The 18,527-nt window shown below is 44.2% G+C and overlaps 1 protein-coding gene across 3 annotated transcripts in view; it reads left to right on the top strand.

Annotated features, from left to right (window-relative positions):
• Phactr4 (phosphatase and actin regulator 4) overlaps positions 1-18,502 on the top strand; it is a 66,688-nt gene extending 48,186 nt beyond the window's left edge. For all 3 annotated transcript variants that reach the window (XM_059255098.1, XM_059255096.1, XM_059255097.1), the window contains 6 exons: positions 1,015-1,179; positions 2,612-2,989; positions 9,392-9,986; positions 10,914-11,101; positions 13,106-13,259; positions 18,134-18,502. In XM_059255098.1, the coding sequence (XP_059111081.1) occupies positions 1,015-1,179; positions 2,612-2,989; positions 9,392-9,986; positions 10,914-11,101; positions 13,106-13,259; positions 18,134-18,296 (1,643 nt within the window). In that variant the 3' untranslated portion in view covers positions 18,297-18,502. The remainder of the gene's footprint in view (positions 1-1,014; positions 1,180-2,611; positions 2,990-9,391; positions 9,987-10,913; positions 11,102-13,105; positions 13,260-18,133) is intronic.
• The last annotated feature ends 25 nt before the right edge of the window (positions 18,503-18,527 follow it).

Raw genomic sequence — 18,527 nt, 5'->3', positions numbered from 1 at the left:
GTCACCCCCTGCTGTTTTTCCATGTACAGTGAAATAGTAGTTTCTCTTGCTTTTCCTGTTCAGTCACTGCCTGTCTACAACCCTTCCTCCTAACAGTTTCCAGAGCCAACCTTCTGCAAGATAGACAACATTACACCTCCCTGCTCCTTCTAATCCTTGGGATTCTGGTTTCATCCAAGATTTACTTCTAGCTTCTTTATGCATGTTTAATAATCTTCATAGCTTGGTCCCTGCTTGCCTTTGCAGTCCTACACATAATCATTGTATTCCTACTCACAACTGTGAATACCTAGTCTCTAATACTGTACTCACCGCCAGTCCCTGATCATAATTTTAGCCTTTATATATTATTGCTTCTTTTTTAAATTATGTATATGGGTCTGTGTCAGGGATGTGTGCATATGACGGCAGATGCCTACATCCCTAGAACTGTAGTTACTGGTTATTGTGAGCTGCCTGGCATGGATGCTGGGAACTGAACTCAGGTCCTCTGCAAAAGCAGAATGTGCTCTTAACCATTAAGCCATCTTTCCAGTCCCTCCTATTGTCTTAATTTAAATAGTCTATCTTTTATCCATGTGGTGGGCTTCTGTTCCTTTTTCAGAACCTACCGCTTTCTGTGGTACTTCCCCAAACCCTTTCCCACCCCAGAAGAATGGAGTTTTCTTCATTCTTACTATAGCCTTTCTATCAAAAATATCCTTTTCCTCCTCAGTGCTGGGTGTAGGTCACAGGGCCTTATACGTGCTAGGCAAGTATTCCATGGAGCTTTTCCCCCACCTTAACATTGTCAGATGTATGTATGAGATTATTTATGTAGCACGTTACTTGATGTAGTAGACAATAAGTTCCCTTTTGAAAGAGGAACTACTTATTTCTGCTCCAGATAACACAGATTTCACTAAGAAGCCTATGTATTAGAAAGAAGGCGGTAAGAGAGGTTAGAAACCGCCAGCTCTTCCCATCTGGCCATGCCAGGCCCATCACTTAGCTGTTTTCTTTGTCTTCTTGCAGGTGGTGAGGAGCCAGGAAAGCCGAGCCATGCCACATTAAAGAATGGCCACACTACCCCCATAGGGCGTGCCAGGCCTCCTAGTCCAGTCCCAGTGGAAGAAGAGCCAGTGAGAATATCAAGTCTTAGGAATCCTACTCCAGCAGAGGATCCAAAGAAGAGACTCGGTAAAAGTGGGTGTTTGAGTTTGAAAGCCACAGACTGTTCTCATTTACCTCAGAGCTGCAAGAGAAGTCAGGTGGAGGCGGGGAGGAGGGTTCGTGTTCTTGAGAAACTGCAGTCTTCTCTGCTTGTTACTCCCAACCTTTCCCCAGTCTCCTAAATTTATGATTCTTCCTCTGCCTCTTTCTTTTTTATGTTTGTTTGTTTATTTGGAAACAGTGTCTCTATGTGTAGACCAGGCTGGCCTCTGCCTCCCAAATTCTGGGATTAAAGTCATGTGCCACCATACCCACTTCTCCATCCTCATTCTTTGACACAGAGTCTCACTCTGAAGCTCAGGCTGGCTTTGATCTCGTGGTGGTCTTCCTGACTTAGCCTCCCACATGCTGGGTTTCAGATGTGAGCCGTCACACTTAGCTCTCCTGTAGGATTCTGTCAAGCTCCACATTGTGTTCTCCCCAATGAATTTTGTGTGTGCTTTTATGGGTACAGGTCCATATGCATGTGGGTGCTAGAAGTAGCATTGGTGTCTCCTTTTTGTTCTCCACCTTTTTATTTTTTCCTTTTTTAGGGGGTGGGTTTAAAATTTATTTATTTTTTTAATTTAATTTAATTTTGCTTTTTCAAGACAGAGTTTCTCTGTTGTAGCCTTGGCTGTCCTGGATCTAGCTCTGTAGACCAGGCTAGCCTCAAACTCAGAGATCTGCTTGACTCCTTCAGTTCTGGGATTAAAGGCCTGTGCCACCACCACCCAGCTTATTTATTTATTTTGAGACAGCATTTCTTACTGAACCCAGAGCTCACTGCTTAGCTAGAATGGATGGCCAGTAAGCTCCAGTGATCTTGTCTCTACTGCACCCCCAGCACAGCTCTAGGGTTAGAACCTAGCTTTTATGTAAATATGGAGTGGTGCGTTTATCTAATTACTCTTCATCAATCAAAACTCGGGAGTCAAATAGCAGGGTTAGAACCTGAATGATCAGAGAAGCGGTGCAGTCGAGAAGTGACCAGTGACCTCCTATCTCTTTCGTTCCTTCCCACCCCGCCCTACTACTTCCTGTGTCCATCTGTCCTCAGTCCTCCAAAACCTCTATGGTTAATTTTGTTCAGCAGGTAGCTATCTCTGTTCTCCGATCCGAAACAAACTTTATTGTCAATCTCAGTATGCAATCAAAGTGTCACACAACAGTAGAGATCTGAACTCAGTCCTCACGCTTGTGTGACAGGCACTTACCTGATGTGTCCTTGGTAGTAGGCTTTTGTAGGAAGCAAGAGCCTATTACCCTTACTGAACCTCTCTTCTGGACACTCCCTAAGCATGCTGAAGGCAGCTGGAAAGTGGTCTGTAAACTAATTTGTAAATTCACTGATGAAGTTGGTTGTAGATGTGTTCACACTTTTAGTCTCTTCCTTTTGAAATCCTCTTTTATCGCACAGGCTCCACTGGAAGCCAGCCTAACTCCGAAGCGGAGTCTGCTCCTGAGCTCGCAGCTAAGCAGCCTCTGCTCCCGCCAAGAAGACTCTCGTCCTCTTCTAATGAAACAAGTGAAGGGCAAGCAAAGGAGGCTGCGTCTGGCAGTGCCGCCACGAAGTCCGTCTCCTCCACTCCTGGCTCCACCGCCATGACACCTGCTGTCACCATTGCTGCCCCAAACCTCACAAGGACTGCTCATCCCTCTGTCACCCCTGCCCCAGCCCCCAGGACTCTGCCGCCACCTGCTGCCGCCGCCAGCACTAGCACTACTGTCCCTCCTGCCAAGCAGCCCCCCATCCCTCCTCCTAAACCAGCCCACAGAAACAGCAACCCTGTCATTGGTGAGTCTTCAGATTTGGGGTGGGTGTTTGGTTTGGTTTGGATAGTTATTTTATTGAATGACTGCTAGATTACTGATTGGGTCTGTGAAAGAGTTTCTAACTCATCTCTTGGAATATTCTCAATATAGAAAAAAGTTTTAGAGCCAGGCCATGTGTGGCGCACGTGTTTAATCCCAGCACTTGGGAGGCAGAGACAGGCAGATCTGTGAGTTTGAGGCCAGCCACGTCTCAAAAAATAAAAAGAAAGAAAGAAAGGAAGAAAAAGTTCTAAGAATAAGACAAAAATGGCTATGAATTAGAAACGTCAGTAAAATTAACTTGAAATATGGGGAAAACAATATGTTTTATTATATAAGTATTACAAAACTAACTTTAACATTGCTTATTTAATTTATTTATTTGATTTTAGTTTTTCAAGACAGGGGACAGGGTTTCTCTTTGTAGCCCTAGCTGTCCTGGAACTCACTCTGTAGACCAGGCTGGCCTTGAACTCACAAAGATCCACCTGCCTCTGCCTCCCAAGTGCTGGGATTAAAGACGTGCATCATCACCGCCTGACTGATAATTACAGTTTTGAAAATTTGAAAAGAATATTCCCTAGAACTCGGCATTGGTGACACTTGGGAATGTGTCAGGTAGTGGGGGCAGGAGAATCATGACTCAAGGATATCATCTTTGGACATGTGAGTTTGAGGCCAGCCTGAGCTACATGAAGCTCTGTCTCAATTCCTCTCTCTCTGAAAAAAACAAAAACAGCAGTAACAAAAAAATCCATTACCTATAGTTGATGGACTGGATATTAAAGGCAAAAGCAAGCTTGACCATCATGGTGAGACCTTTGGTCTCACTGAGGAAATAAGAATAATGGCAAGGTTTACAAGGGGCAAGGTGAGTGTCTCATCTACTTTAAACTATCAGTTCCTTCTCTAAACATAAGTCTAGTAGCTAAAATGATAGTTTTGTCAGTGTCCTAACTTGTGATTCTGTGTCCAGTATAGTATCTTCATGGGAACTACAGAGGTATTTAAGTAGTACTGATAACATCATGTTTTATCTTGGGGAGAGTTAAAGTGCTACTCTTGCCAGGTGTGGTGGCATGCTGTAAACTGAGCACTCAGGAAACAGAGACAGGAGAGTTTGCCAAAGCTCAGACTGTCCTGGTCAGCATAGCAGGTTCCACCTCGGAGTCTGTAGATCCTGTCTTAAAAATAGATAGATAGATAGATTTAGAAAAAAAAATGATGGTAAAGGAAGGCAGGCCTGCTAGAACTGGCCTATGATTTCAGCTACTCAGGATTGCAAATTCAAGGCCTACATGCAAATTCAAGTCTTAAACTTCGTGAGATCCTGTCTCAGAATGTTAAAGAACAGCGAGGGATAGGGATACAGCTGGCTGGTATGTGTGCGTGCGTGCGTGCGTGCGTGCGTGCGTGCGTGCGTGCGTGCGTGTATGTGTGTGTGTGTGTATAGTGCTAGCCTAGTCAGGACCGCTACAAAATGAAAGCAGAAAAGTGTATCAGTATATGTTTATAGGCTTAGTAAATTACTTTGCATTTCCTAAAGACTTGCTTAGGTAGGTCTATTTTCCTGTCATAATTGCACTTCATACAAGAATTTTCCAGAAAGGGAAGAAAAGGGGAAAGCTGTTAACTGATAAATGTTTCAGAGCTAGTAATTACAGAAAGTGTAATTTTTCAGGAAAAACAGTATTAGGCTTAAAGTTCTTGCTAATGATTGCACAGCTAATGAATAAAAAGTGTCCTCATGCTGGGCGGTGGTGGCGCATGCCTTTAATCCCAGCACTCGGGAGGCAGAGCCAGGCGGATCTCTGTGAGTTTGAGGCCAGCCTGGGCTACCAAGTGAGTTCCAGGAAAGGCGCAAAGCTGCACAGAGAAACCCTGTCTCGAAAAACCAAAAAAAAAAAAAAAAAAAAAAAAAAAAGTGTCCTCATTAAGACTCTTAATGTCACTCAGCTGGGTGGAATGACTAGAACCTTATCAGGCTTCCAGAGTAGCATTGGACAGACAGGTTGGAGTAACACCGTAGGAACAGGATCATCACAATAGCGACACCTTAGTGATGATGTTGTCCTGACTTAGCTCTGAGGAACCTGAGGAGCTTTCACATGGACTTTCAAAACCACCTTGGGCTGTAGTGAATGATTGTATCTGTTATATGCAGAGGCAACTAGAAGTACAGATGTTGTGACTCATAAGGTTGTAACTAATGAGGGACAGAAACTCACCTCTGATCTCGACAGTGTGGTTCTCAAGCTGTTAATGGAGTTCACCTAGAAGGCCCTCTTGGATGAGGGAACACTGATCCCAGAGGCTCTGATGTCAGCCCAGCCTAGGGCCTGTGAGTCTGTGAATAGATTCACAGAGGATGTTCATGCTGCTAGTTCTGGGACAGTATGATATGCTCCTACTCAGGGACGGTGCTGTTTCTAAGTTTTGGCAACACCTAAAATAACTAACTGGCTGTGGTGCTCCACACCTGTCATCTCAGTACTGGGGAGGTGTGAGTTTAAGGTCATCCTCGGCTTCATAATAAGTTCAAGAATTGATAGCCCAGAGCAACTGTGACCTAAGACAGGTTATTATTCCTAAAACAGGAACATTATTCCATGACAGGCCCTCACAGAAGAAAAATGGGTAAGTCAGAGTTTTTATTAAGATTAAATAGATAGGATTTAAAAGTTAGACCTTATTCTAAAATTAGTGACCTTCCTAATGCTTTGATTCTAAAGTACCGTTTCTGTCACAGAAAGATTATGATCACAAATGGTTTACTTAGTATCAGCTGTTACTTAGAAATGATAGGCTGGGTTAGGGGGGTGGGAATCTTTGGAGAGATGACTCATCAGTTAAGCACACTTCTGGTTCTTTCAAAACTAGTGGGGCTGATGTCCTGTAGTGTTAGCTCCAGGGAACCCAGTGCCCTTTTCTGGCCTCTGTGGGCACCCACACACAAACATACATAAAAATAGGATAAAGCTCTAAAAGTAGAAAAAGAAAAATCTCTTAGGACACAGGAGAGATCTCAGTCTGTAAAGTACATACATGCCTTTGCAAGCATAAGGACCTGTGTTGACCCCTAGAATTCACCTTAAAAAAAGTTGGTGTGATGGTGCCCTGTGAGTGCTAGGGAGACAGGCAGTGTTATGAGGCCTTGGCAGGTTGGGCCAAGGTGCCCCGGTGGGTGAGGGAGACATGTCATGCATACGCGGTGTGGGGCTGCGGCGTGGGGCTGTGGCGTAAAGCGGTGGAAAGTTACTCATACCATGCAGACACAGCATCCACATGGCAAGTTTTATTATTAAAGGGAGAGAGGAGAGAGAAGGAAGGAGGGAGGGAGGGAGGGAGGTGCTTGCTGACTATTTTTGGGGACAGGGAGGGGAGGGAAAGGGAGAAGGGGGAGGAGTTTTTTCTTAAAGGGGACTTGATGACGTCAGGACGCTGGGCAGGTCCCCAAGGGGCAGTTCAGAATACTAACAGGCTGGTGGATTCTTGGGATCACAGGCCAGTCAGTCTAGCCTAATTGGCAAGCCTCAGGTCTCAGTGAGAGGCTATCTTAAAAAACAAGATTAAAGCCAGGTTGATGAGTTCCAGGCCAACCTGGTCTACATAGTGAGTTCAGGCCAACCTACAGGCTATATAGTGAGACCCTGTCTCAAAAAAATTTAAGCAATTTACTTCATCAATTAAAAATTAAAATGCTCACCAGGGTGGTGGAGGGCACGCCTTTAATCCCAGCTTCTGGGAAGCAGATCTCTGTGAGTTCTAAGCTAGTCTGGTCTACAGAGCAAGTTCCAGGACAGCCAGAGCTGTTGTTACACAGAGAAATCATGTCTCAAAAAGCAAAAACAAAATTAAAATGCTCAAATATGGTCTTATTGTGGTAAAGGCACACACCTTTAATTCTAGTACTCAGGAGACAGAAGCAGGCAGATCTCTGTGAGTTTGAGGCCAGCCTGGTCTACAGAGTGAGTTCTAACATAGCCAGGGCTACCCAGAGAAACTCTGTCTCAAAAAAAAAAAGATCTTGTTAGAGGCCAATTTTATTGTAGATGGAATGGCTAACTGCTATTCTTATCTTTGTGTATCTTGTACAGGGGTTTTCTAGATTGTCCTTTTTATTTATTTGTTTGGGGTGGGGTTTCTTGTTTGTTTCTTGTTTTTATTTTTATTTTTCTGGCAAGGTCTCATCTTTAATCCAGTCCTTGAAATCTCTATGTAGCCAAGGATGATCTTGAACTCCTCATCCTCCTCTCACAGCTGAGACTGTAGACACTCACTACCGTGTCAGCATTAAATACCCTGTGTGAAGTTTAGTTATAATAAGTGATATGACAGTCCTGGACTAGCTCAGTCTTTACTCTGAGTGTATTCGTGGAATGAGATTAAGGGAAAATGACATTTTATTTGAGGAAATGTATAGATTCTTTGAGAACATTGGATAGACTGAAATAAAAGATTCAGATAGATGATTAGAGGTTGCTCATCAAAAGAACGCCTCTTTAATTGGTTCACAGGTTAGCTTCTGTATGATGTGATGGCCCACTTCTTACATAGATTAATGCCTGAGTCATGTGGGCTCTGGGAAGATCAGTAGGGATATATGCTGTCATGATACAGAGTAAGAGCGTCTCATAAACATGTATTGAGGGCACATTGTGTGTATGCCTGTGAACATGGTGCTGATGGAGGCCAGAGTTGTCCTGCCAGCAAACCCAGAGTGTAATGCAAAGTGAACATGGACTTACCAAGGGGCTGGAAGAGGTGTGCAGACTAACAAAGGGCAGTGTGGAGCAGAGGATGGAGTAATGGTCTAATGTTACCAGGCCATATTTGTTTGTAGAATGACCTTGGGCAAGTTACCTAGTGTCTGGCTTCATTTTCGTTTTAGAGGAAAAGAGAAAAAAAAAGATACCTTGTTTTCCCTTGTCACTCAGGGGTACTGGAGACTTAAGACATAAAGATAGTTCTGTGAGATGGCTCAGTGAGGAAGGTACTTAAGGCCACCAAGCTTGACAACCTCAATTTGATCCTCATGACTTACATGGTGGAAAAAAAGAACCAATTACCCCCAAGTTGTTTTGTTTTGTTTTCGAAACAAGGTTTCTTTGGTATCCTTGGTTGGCTGTCCTAGAACAAGCCCTGTAGACTGAACTGGCTTCAAACTCAAAGATCTGCCTACCTCTGCCTCCCAGGTGCTGGGATTAAAGGCATGCACCACCACCATCCAGCAATTTAAAAAAGCTTTTTAAAAGACATTAAAAAAAAAAAAAAAAAGAAAGAAAAAAAACTTTAGTTTCTTTGAAGGGCTTTGCATTTGCCATAATAAGATTTATTAAATAGCTTTATTGAATTTTATTGAACAATATATAATACAAGGCTGAGATTTTCAGGTATCATCATTTATCAGGGTATGGTAAGAATGGTCAAGAGCTTGGGGTGCTTTTGGTTTTAATCAATTTTTATTATTGTGTTTGTATGATGTTGTGAGTGCCGATACACACATACCACAGTGCACTGTAGAGGTCAGAAGATAGCTTTCAGGAATTGTTTCTCACCTTCCTCTATGAGTTAAGGATCAAACTCAGGTCATCATGCTTGGAGGTATGTGCCTTTACCTACTGAGCCATCCTGCCAACCCAGGTTGGTTGGATTTTTAAGACTAAATTTTATTGGCTGGTGGTGTTCTACCCCCACAGCCCCAACGACACAGATGAGACAGAGTCCTGCTGTATAGCCCTGGCAGGCCTGGAGCTAGGTGTGCAGAGAAAGCTGGTCTCGAACTTGCGCTGCTCTTCCTGAGTGCTGGGATTATGGGTTGGACAGATGACACAGCAGTTAGGAGCACTGGCTGCTCCTCTAGAGAACCTCGGTTCGGTTCCCAGCACCCACACGGCAGCTCACGACCATCTGTAACTCCAGTGCCAGGAGATCCAGGGCCCTTTTTCTGCACTCTAGAGGCACTAGTCCAGGTACATATGTGGTACACAGACATACATGTAGACCTCTGTAGACCAGGCTAGCCTTGCACTCAGAGATCCACCTACCTCTGCCTCCTGAGCACTGGGGTAAAAGGCATTCTCTACCACTGCTCAATTACAAACAACTTTTTAGTAAGTCGTCGTCGTCATCCCCCCCCCCATCAATTCTGTTTATCCATCAGCTCATAGACTTGCCATATCTATCATCATAGTAATTAAATGTTAATCATCAGATTAACATTCTTACAGCTCTACTCATTAGATCCTCTACCTGAATAAATACCAATTTTGTTTCAGGAATTGCAAAGCCATGAAATGATATAATTGCCTAAAAGGTTAGTTCTGACCTAGGTCTTCAGTGCATTGTAAAGCATGTTAACAAAATGTTGTTCTCTTCTTTCCAGCTGAACTATCCCAAGCAATAAACAGTGGTACACTGTTACTGAAACCATCCCCACCCTTACCACCCAAGAGAGGCATTCCATCAACCTCAGGACCCACCTCAGAGCCTGCTGCTTCACCCACAACAAAAACAGCAAGTGATCAAAGAGAAAAAACTGTCACTGTGTGTTCGGATCCACCGATGATAATCCCGCCTTCCTCCCCATCGCCCCCACTGCCTACCCACATACCTCCAGAACCCCCGCGGTCCCCACCATTCCCTGCTAAGACTTTTCACATTGTGTCAGAAGTTGAGTTTTCCCCTCCTTTAGATCTATCCCAGGACATATCCCAGCAGGAAAATCAGAAAAAGGAAGTCCCCAAGAAGATACAGGACCAGAGCTTCGGGGACCCCCACATACCCTCCAGGCTGCCCCCACTCCCGCTGCATATCCGAATTCAGCAGGCCCTTACTAGCCCCCTTCCTATGACTCCTCCCTTGGAAGGTGCTCACAGAGCTCATTCACAGCTGTTTGAGAGCAGTGACAGCTTCTCTGAGGACAGTGGGACCCTGGGTCGGACCAGGTCACTTCCCATCACAATTGAAATGCTGAAAGTGTGAGTGTTTCTGCCTGCTTCCTGTTTCTGTGCGTAGTGTAGATAGCCCACATGGGAAACATCCTTTAGAAAATGTGGGTAAATTAAAGTTCAAGGAATGCTCTGCCCAGAGAGTCAGTCCAGAAACAGGGCTTTTTACCCTGCTGATTTCTCTAAACTTGTGGGGTTTTTAATGGATTTTTATGGTGATTTCTGTGTTGACACCAAAATTACCTTTTGTAAGTATGAGCATTAACACTACAAGTCTTACATGACACACATGTATTACATGGTACTTAAGAGCTTTTGCTGATACCGAGGAAGCCCTGGGTTATCACATCTCTCCAACTCCTGGCATGTCACTCAGCCTCTCTGTTCTTTTAATATTTCATCTCTAAATGGGGGTAGTGCCCACTCCAAAGGCTTCTGTGAAAGAAATGAGGCAAATTGTGAAATGTGCCAGTGTCTACTAAGAAACAGCCTAGGATTTGAACCCAGTGCTTTTCGGATTCATGATTTTTGTTTGTTTGTTTGTTTTGAGACAGGGTTTCTCTGTGCAGTTTTGGTGCATGGATTCATGAATCTAAAAAGGCTTCTTGGGAAGAATGTTAATGTTTAAGACAGGGATTTATGCATCTTTCCACTAATGGACTTCTTGTGTGTTTCAATCCTTTTGAAAAACCTCATTGTTTCTGAAAAAAAACAAAAACAAAACAAAACATAGTGGGCTGGAGAGATGGCTCAGTGGTTAAGAGCACTGCCTGCTCTTCCAGAGGTCCTGAGTTCAACTCCCAGCAACCACACGGTGACTAACAACCATCTCTAGTGGGATCTGATGCCCTCTTCTGGCATAAAGTTGTACATGCAGATAAAGCACTCATATACATAAATACATAATAAAATCTTTAAAAAAACAAAACAAAACACATACTTATATTCATTTGTTAGTCCAGACGATGAAGAAGAGGAGCAGACTTGCCCACTGGCATTTGTTGAAGACATGACATCTACCTCAGTCACTCCTAAACTGCCACAGTGTCTGCAAGAGGAAGAAAAGGAGAGCGACTCGGATTCGGAGGGTCCCATTCAGTATCGAGACGAAGAAGATGAAGATGAGGAAGACGAAAGTCATCAGAGTAAGAAAGGGAGGGCAAGTGGGGGAGTTGTGTGTGCGCGCGTGCGCGCGCGCGTGTGTGTGTGTGTGTGTGTGTGTGTGTGTGTGTGTGTGTGTGTGTGCGCTGGGAACTGGGCACCACGCCGGCCAGGCAGACGAAGAGTGGAAACAGCTTCCCTGTTCCATGGAGTCCTCTGGCTGCTGGAAACTGGTGTGAAGGGTCACTCTCCCCCCCCTCCGCCCCCCGCCCCCCTTTACCATGTCTCTGCTGGGGGAAGCCATGAGAGGGAGCCACATTGACAAAATCATTTGAATTTTGCATCCTTAGTGCTAAGATTAAAGGTGTGTGCCATCGTCACTCAGATGCTTTGTCACCCAGAGACCAGAGGTATAGTTCAGTTGTAGAGCCTGTGCTAAATTAAGTACAGAGCCTGGATTCAGTCCCCAATTCAAAAATAGAAAAATAAAAAACCAAAACCATTCACCTTGAAGATAGAGACTTAAGAATTATAGAGAAGAGCTGGTACTTAAGAATTATACAGAAAAGTTAGGTGAGATACTGGAGAACTGGCTCAGTAGTTAAGAATGGATACTGTAGCTGGGCAGTGGTGGCGCTCGCCTTTAATCCCAGCACTTGGGAGGCAGAGCCAGGCGGATCTCTGTGAGTTGGAGGCCAGCCTGGGCTACAGAGCGAGATCTAGGACAGGCACCAAAACTATACAGAGAAACCCTGTCTTGAAAAAAACAAAACAAAACAAAAGAATGGATACTGCTCTTGCAGAGGACCTGAGTTTGATTCCCAGTACCCATGTTGGGTAGCTCACAACCTCCTGTAACTCCGGCTCCAGGGGATCCAATACCTCTGGCCTCTGAGGAAACTTACACTCATGTACACATACCTCCACACAGACATACATACATCATTAAAAATAATCTTATAAGAAAGACTTAATGAAAGAGATAAATAATGATTTTTCTTTAATATAATGAACTTCTTGAGAACCCAAACTAAAAAGTATGTTTTTTTTGGGTGTGGTGACTTACACTTATAACCATAGCATTTAAGAGGCTAAGGCAGGACTATTACATTAGTTGGAATATAGCCTAAGCTGCCAATTAGCTCAAAAACCAAAAATGGACTGGAGCGATGGAGGGAGGGAGGGAGGGAGGGAGGGAGGGAGGAGGAGTGTGGGAGTGTTAGCTACATGAAACCCTGTCTCTAAACAGCAAAGAAATTAAGGCTAGGAAGAGACTTACAGATGACTCTAGTCCAGCTACTGAGGGGTGGAGGTGGCAAGATCAAGTGAACTTGGGAGTTTGAGAGCAGCCTGACAGCATAGTAAGATCCTCTCTCAGAACAATGTTGAACAGATTAGAAGTCTATTAATATAAAAGCTTTCATGTTTTAAATCAGAGGACTGCCCCAGAACAGACAATTAGATTTTTAGAAACTTTCACTTTTGGGGCAGTGGTGGCGCACGCCTTTAATCCCAGCACACAAGAGGCAGAGGCAGAGGCAGGCAGATCTCTGTGAGTTCGAGGCCAGCCTGGTTTACAGAGAGAATTCCAGGACAGCCAGTACTGTTACACAAAGAAACCCTTTCTCAAAAAAACAAAATAAAATAATAAGGGTGCTGGAGAGATGGCTCAGCGATTAAGAGCACTGGCTGCTCTTCCAGAGGACCTGGGTTCAATTCCAAGTGCCCACATGGCAGCTCACAACTGCCTGTAACTCCAGTTCCAGGGGATCCAATACCCTCATTCAGACAAATGGGCACATAAAGTAAAAAGATAAACTCTCACTAAATGAGGAATGTGTAGAGAGCTGACGGAAGAGAGAAGGTATTCTTTATCTGTCTCATTCCATTTTGCTGAAAGTATCTTTAAATGTCTTATGTTGTTCCTTCCTCTGTGTTTGGCTGGATCATTTGAAGCCAACTGGGCAGCTGGGAGTTGTATTCTCATGCTCTTGCCTGGCTCACACGAGGTGTGCCTTTGTGTTTCAACATTTTTTCCCTGTGTAAAGGTGCTCTGGCCAACAAAGTGAAGAGGAAAGACACATTGGCAATGAAGCTAAGCAGCAGACCCAGTGAACCAGAGTTGAACCTGAATTCTTGGCCTCGTAAAAGCAAGGAGGAGTGGAATGAAATACGGCACCAGATTGGGAACACGCTGATCCGGTAGGCCTTTGCATTTGGGTTTGTAAAGCATTCGTCTGTCTTTTAAAAGAATAATTTCTAACACTGTATGTTAGACAGGTGGAGTTCCTCTAAGCTTTAGGAGGTCAGGAATGTCAGAGATGGCGCTGGGAGCTTTCAGCCATCACATAAGACTGAAGGTTTTGCAAAGGTTGCTAAAGAAGTCAGGCTGGTTCCCAAGGCACGCAGGTTCCTGTGTGACTTTATCCTCTTGCTGAACCATGAAATGCCAACCTAACTCATCACACCTGTATTTTTTTTTTAAATAAATAAGTACCATGTAGCTATTTCTTTTCAAAAAGTTAGTATATTTTTCAAGTCAGCTGGAATCAAGGAGGGAAGTGAAATGCAGGCCAGCCTCTTGTTTATGTAATGCGCATATTTGTGTATAGACAGGTGTCGGCATGGCACAGCTACTTCTGCCCCTCCAAAAGGGATAACAGATAGAAAAGCTCTCGGCCTTCTCCCTACAAGAGAAGTTAACTGTCAGTGTCCACTAATTAAGGTCCAGCCTTCTTACCTGTCATAGACAGCTAGCTTTTCTTGTACATAGTCCGTGTATGCTGCATCTAGAAACAAGGCTGGCAGGGCAGGAGAGATGGCCTAGTGGTTAAGAGCACTGACTGCTTTTCCAGAGGACCCAGGTTCAATTCCCAGCACCCACATGGCAGCTCACAACTGTCTGTAACTCCAGTTCCAGGGGACCAACACCCTCACACAGGCAAAACAACAATGCACAATAAATAAATAAATTTAAAAAAAAAAGAAATAAGGCTGACCTTTTGTCTACTCTGGCATTTGAGGTGCTGAAGCCTTTATCTCATACTATGTATCATTTACTTTGGAGGGAAGATACCCATTTCAAACAAGAAGAATTGTGAGAAAATACCCTTTACCTAGATGTATTAATGCGTGCTTGTTTGTGTTAATGATTATTATGTACACTGCCAGTATGCACATACTGTTTTTTCTGGACCCTTTCAGAATACAGTGTAAGCTGGATGTGATGTCTCTCACATGTAATTTCAGCACTTGGGAGACTGAAGCTAGAATATTTCTGGTTCCAAGCTAACCTGGGCCATATAATGAGACTCAAATATTCATGATCTTTGTTTTGTTTTGTTTAGACAGGTTCTCTCATTGTATCTCAGGCTGACCTCAAATTCTCTAGGTAACCCTGTCTGGCCTTGAACTTCAGAATCCTCCTAACTCAGTCAGTCAAGTGCTAGGATTACAGGTATATGCACACTAACACATGCAGTTGATTTTTTTTTTTTTTTTTTTTTTTTTGGTTTTTTGAGACAGGGTTTCTCTGTGTAGCTTTGCGCTTCTCCTGGAACTCACTTGGTAGCCCAGGCTAGCCTCAAACTCACAGAGATCCGCCTGGCTCTGCCTCCCGAGTGCTGGGATTAAAGGTGTGCACCACCACCGCCTGGCTGATTTTTGTTTTTTAAGACAAGATCTCATGATATAGCTCTGACTAGTCTTGAACTCACAGAAATCCCCCTGCCTCTGCTGAGTACTGGAGTTAAAGGTGTGCGCCACCATACCAGGTGACTCTACTTCTAAGTACCTCAGCACAGTCTTCTGTGTAGGACATTCTCTTATCCCCACAGCATACTACCAATTTTTCAACAAAACTAGTATTCAGTGTAGTATTTTTATCTAGTATACTGTCCATACTCATTTGTACTTATTTATATGTATTTCTTTATTTTTGAAGCAGGGTCTCATGTAGTCCAAGCTAGTCTCAAACTCACCATGTACCTGAGGATGGCTTTGAAGTCCTCATGTCCTGCCTCCACCTCCCAAGTGTTAGAATTATTGGTGTACTACCTTTCTCCATAGGTTTTTGTTTTGTTTTGTTTTTTGAAACAGGGTTTCTCTGTGTAGCCCTGGCTCTCCTGGATCTCACTCTGTAGACCAGGCTGGCCTAAACTCAGAGATCCGCCTGCCTTTGCCTCAGAGTGCAGGGATTAAAGGTGTGTGCCCCCACTGCCCAACTAACCCATAATAATTTTAATAGCAGGGTTTTATACTCCCAAGTCTAATTTCCAGTCTGAGGTAATATGTGATATCTAGTTTCCCTGTCTATTCAGTGTGCTTTAATCTGAAAATTGTTCTTAGCCACTTTATTCTAAAGGTTTAATAATTGTGTGTGCATATGTGTTTGTATACATGCATGTGCATGCATGAGTGAAGTGCCGTCACAGACTAGAGGGGTGTAGATCTCCTGGAACTGGAGTTACAGACAGTTGTGAGCCGCTTTATGTGGGTTTTGATAATCCAACTTGGGTCCCCTAGAAGAGTAGTATGTGCTTTTAACTACTGAGTCATCTCTCTAGGCCCTCATAATCTTTTTTGTTTTGTTTTGTTTTGAGACAGAGTTTCTCTGTGTGGCTTTAGAGCCTGTCCTGGATGTCGCTCTGTAGATTAGGCTAGCCTCGAACTCACAGAGATCCGCCTGCCTCTGCCTCCCCAGTGCTGGGATAAAACGCATGCGCTACCACCTCTTGGCCAACATTTTTTTTTTTTAATCTTAACAATTTTCCTGTTACCATATACTCTTTTTTTTTTTTTTTTTTTTTTGGAGACAAGGTCTTACTATGTAGCCCTGGCTGTTCTGGAACTATGTAGACCAGGCTGGTCTCAAACTTTCAAAGGTCCACTTGCCTCTGCTTCCCTGAGTGCTAAGATTAAAGGCTCATACCACCACCAGCAACCAAATATGTAGTCTTTGTTCTTATTACTAATGATCACTGTATGCTACTCCACTGCACTGATACAATTAATTGAGTCATAACCCTGGTAGTTGGTGTTTACCCCTGATTTTTCATTCTTCTAATTAATTCTAGTCAGTGGTTCTCACACTTAAGCATTCATTTGGCAGGCTTAACTTACCTGGCAGGCTTGTTTAACAAGCAAACTGTCAAGTTCTGCCCAGAGTTTTTGCTCCAGGGTGGGGCCTGGTTTGTATGTCTTGTTCAGACTACTGATCCTGGGGCCCCTTGAAAGCCAGGGTTCTATTAGTTTCCACCCGTGTTCTCACTGCAGAGGGTTTGGGATTATAGTGTAAATTCTTTTATGGTGGTTTTGTGGAAGTTTCATGCTGTGGCCTAAACTGGCCTTGCACCTGTGGCAGCCTTCCTGCCTCAGCCTCCTGTGTGCTGGGACTCGAGGTCTTAGTGACTGCTCAGCAGTGCAGCGCCTTCCTCTCCACCTCTGCCTCCGCTCTGTCAGGAAATTATGTAGACTAGTCAGTCTGTTCGTGGTCACGGGTGTGGCCTTTCCTCTTCAGCAGCTGCCCCTCCTGCATCTGTCCATGGAGCGGACAGCGCGATCTTTGCCATCTCCCGGTGTTGCAGCCAAATGGGATAATGCACGCCTGGAATCCCAGCATTCAGGAGGCTGAGGCAAGATGATTGCCACAAGTTTCAGACCACACTGATGTACAGTGGGAAACCCTGTTTCCAAGAAATAAAATAACACATATATATGTCCATGGGGGGGGGGGGGGCTTGTGTGTGTGTGTGTGTGTGTGTGTGTGTGTGTGTGTGGTGCTTTGTTTTTTGTTTTTTTTTGTTTTTGTTTTTTTTTTTTTTGGTTTTCGAGACAGGGTTTCTCTGTGTAGCTTTGCGCCTTTCCTGGAACTCACTTGGTAGCCCAGGCTGGCCTCGAACTCACAGAGATCCGCCTGCCTCTGCCTCCCGAGTGCTGGGATTAAAGACGTGCGCCACCACCGCCTGGCTGTTTTTTGTTTTTTTGTTTTTGAGACAGGGTTTCTCTGTGTAGCTTTGGTGCCTGTCCTGGAGCTTGCTCTGTAGATCAGACTGGCCTCGAACTCAAAGAGATTCGCCTGGCTCTGCCTCCCGAGTGCTGTGATTAAAGGCATGGCCACATGTGGTGTGCTACCTTTAATCCCATTACTGGGAGGCAGAGGCAAGTAGATCTTTGAGTTTGAGGCTAGCCTCTTCTACATACTAAGTTCTAGGACAGTCAGGTATACAGTGAGACCCTGTCTCAAAACAAAAATATGTTCAACATCACTAATAATCAGAGACAGAAACCAGAACCACCAGAGACATCAGTTCACACTTATGGATAATGAACACCTTTTTTGTTTGTTTGTTTGTTTGTTTGTTTGTTTGTTTGTTTGTTTTTTGAGACAGGATTTTTTTGTTTTTGCCCTTGCCGTCCTGGAACTCATTCTGTAGACAAGGCTGGCCTCGAACTCACAGAGATCCCATTGCCTCTGCCTCCTTGAGTGCTGGGATTATGGCAAGGATTCTTTTTGTTTGTTTGTTTTAAAGTTCTTTTTCCTTTTTTAAAAATGTGTATGAGTGTTTTGGCTGTATGTAACCACATGTGTGCAGTGCCCAAGAAATTCAGAAGACAACATCAGATCCCCTGGAACTGGAGTTCCGGTCGGTTTTGAGCTGCCACATGAGTGCTTGGAACCAAACCCAGGTTCTCTGGTAGAAGAGCCAGTGTTTCTAACTGCCAGGCTCCCTCCACACTTGCCCACCTTTCTGTTTTGAGGCAGATCTAGTTACCCTTGGGCATCTACCCTCAGGTGCTGGCCTCACAGGTGTGAGGCACCACAGTCAGCACAGTAGTGTGTGTGCAGTAGTGTGTGTACAGTAGTGTGTGTGCAGTAGTGTGTGTATAGTAGCCTTCTCAGTGTCAAATGGCTTCATGATAAGCAAATAAGCTACTGGAGTATATGTTAAAAAGTTTACTGATTTCTTTGTTATAGGTCAATATAAATCTTGGCCCAAAAAACCCCCCAAATCCTTAGAAACAGTGATTGGAGCTTTGCCACAGACAGTTAAGTACCCTGTGTCTCTCTGTTGTAGGCGACTGAGCCAAAGACCGACAGCAGAAGAACTGGAGCAACGCAATATACTACAGCGTGAGTGCAGGTCTTTGTGGGCCGTGAGTGCAATGTGCATAAGACCAGGAGTGTTTGCTAAAGGGCCACGGAGAGTTAGTTCCTGCTCTGGAAGCCCAGCTTCCTAGAAAGATGTCTCCATGGTATTGTTCAGTGTACTATAATATGCCAGAAATTTTTTTCGAATGTTTTCATAGCATCCTGGGTCTATGTTGCCATTTGTGATAATGTGACAATGTGTGCAGGCTTGGCCTATGCATTCTTTGTTTAGGGAGCTAAGGTAATGGCTGAGCTGATGTACAGGACATATCTGTTCCTGGTGGATCTAAGGATAGGGCCCAAAACAATCCCCTGATCCA

Source organism: Peromyscus eremicus, chromosome 2 (genome assembly GCF_949786415.1).
Source record: "Peromyscus eremicus chromosome 2, PerEre_H2_v1, whole genome shotgun sequence".
Lineage (NCBI taxonomy): Eukaryota > Metazoa > Chordata > Mammalia > Rodentia > Cricetidae > Peromyscus > Peromyscus eremicus.
Note: the sequence above shows the minus strand (reverse complement) of the source record. Positions and strands in the feature narration are given on the sequence as shown.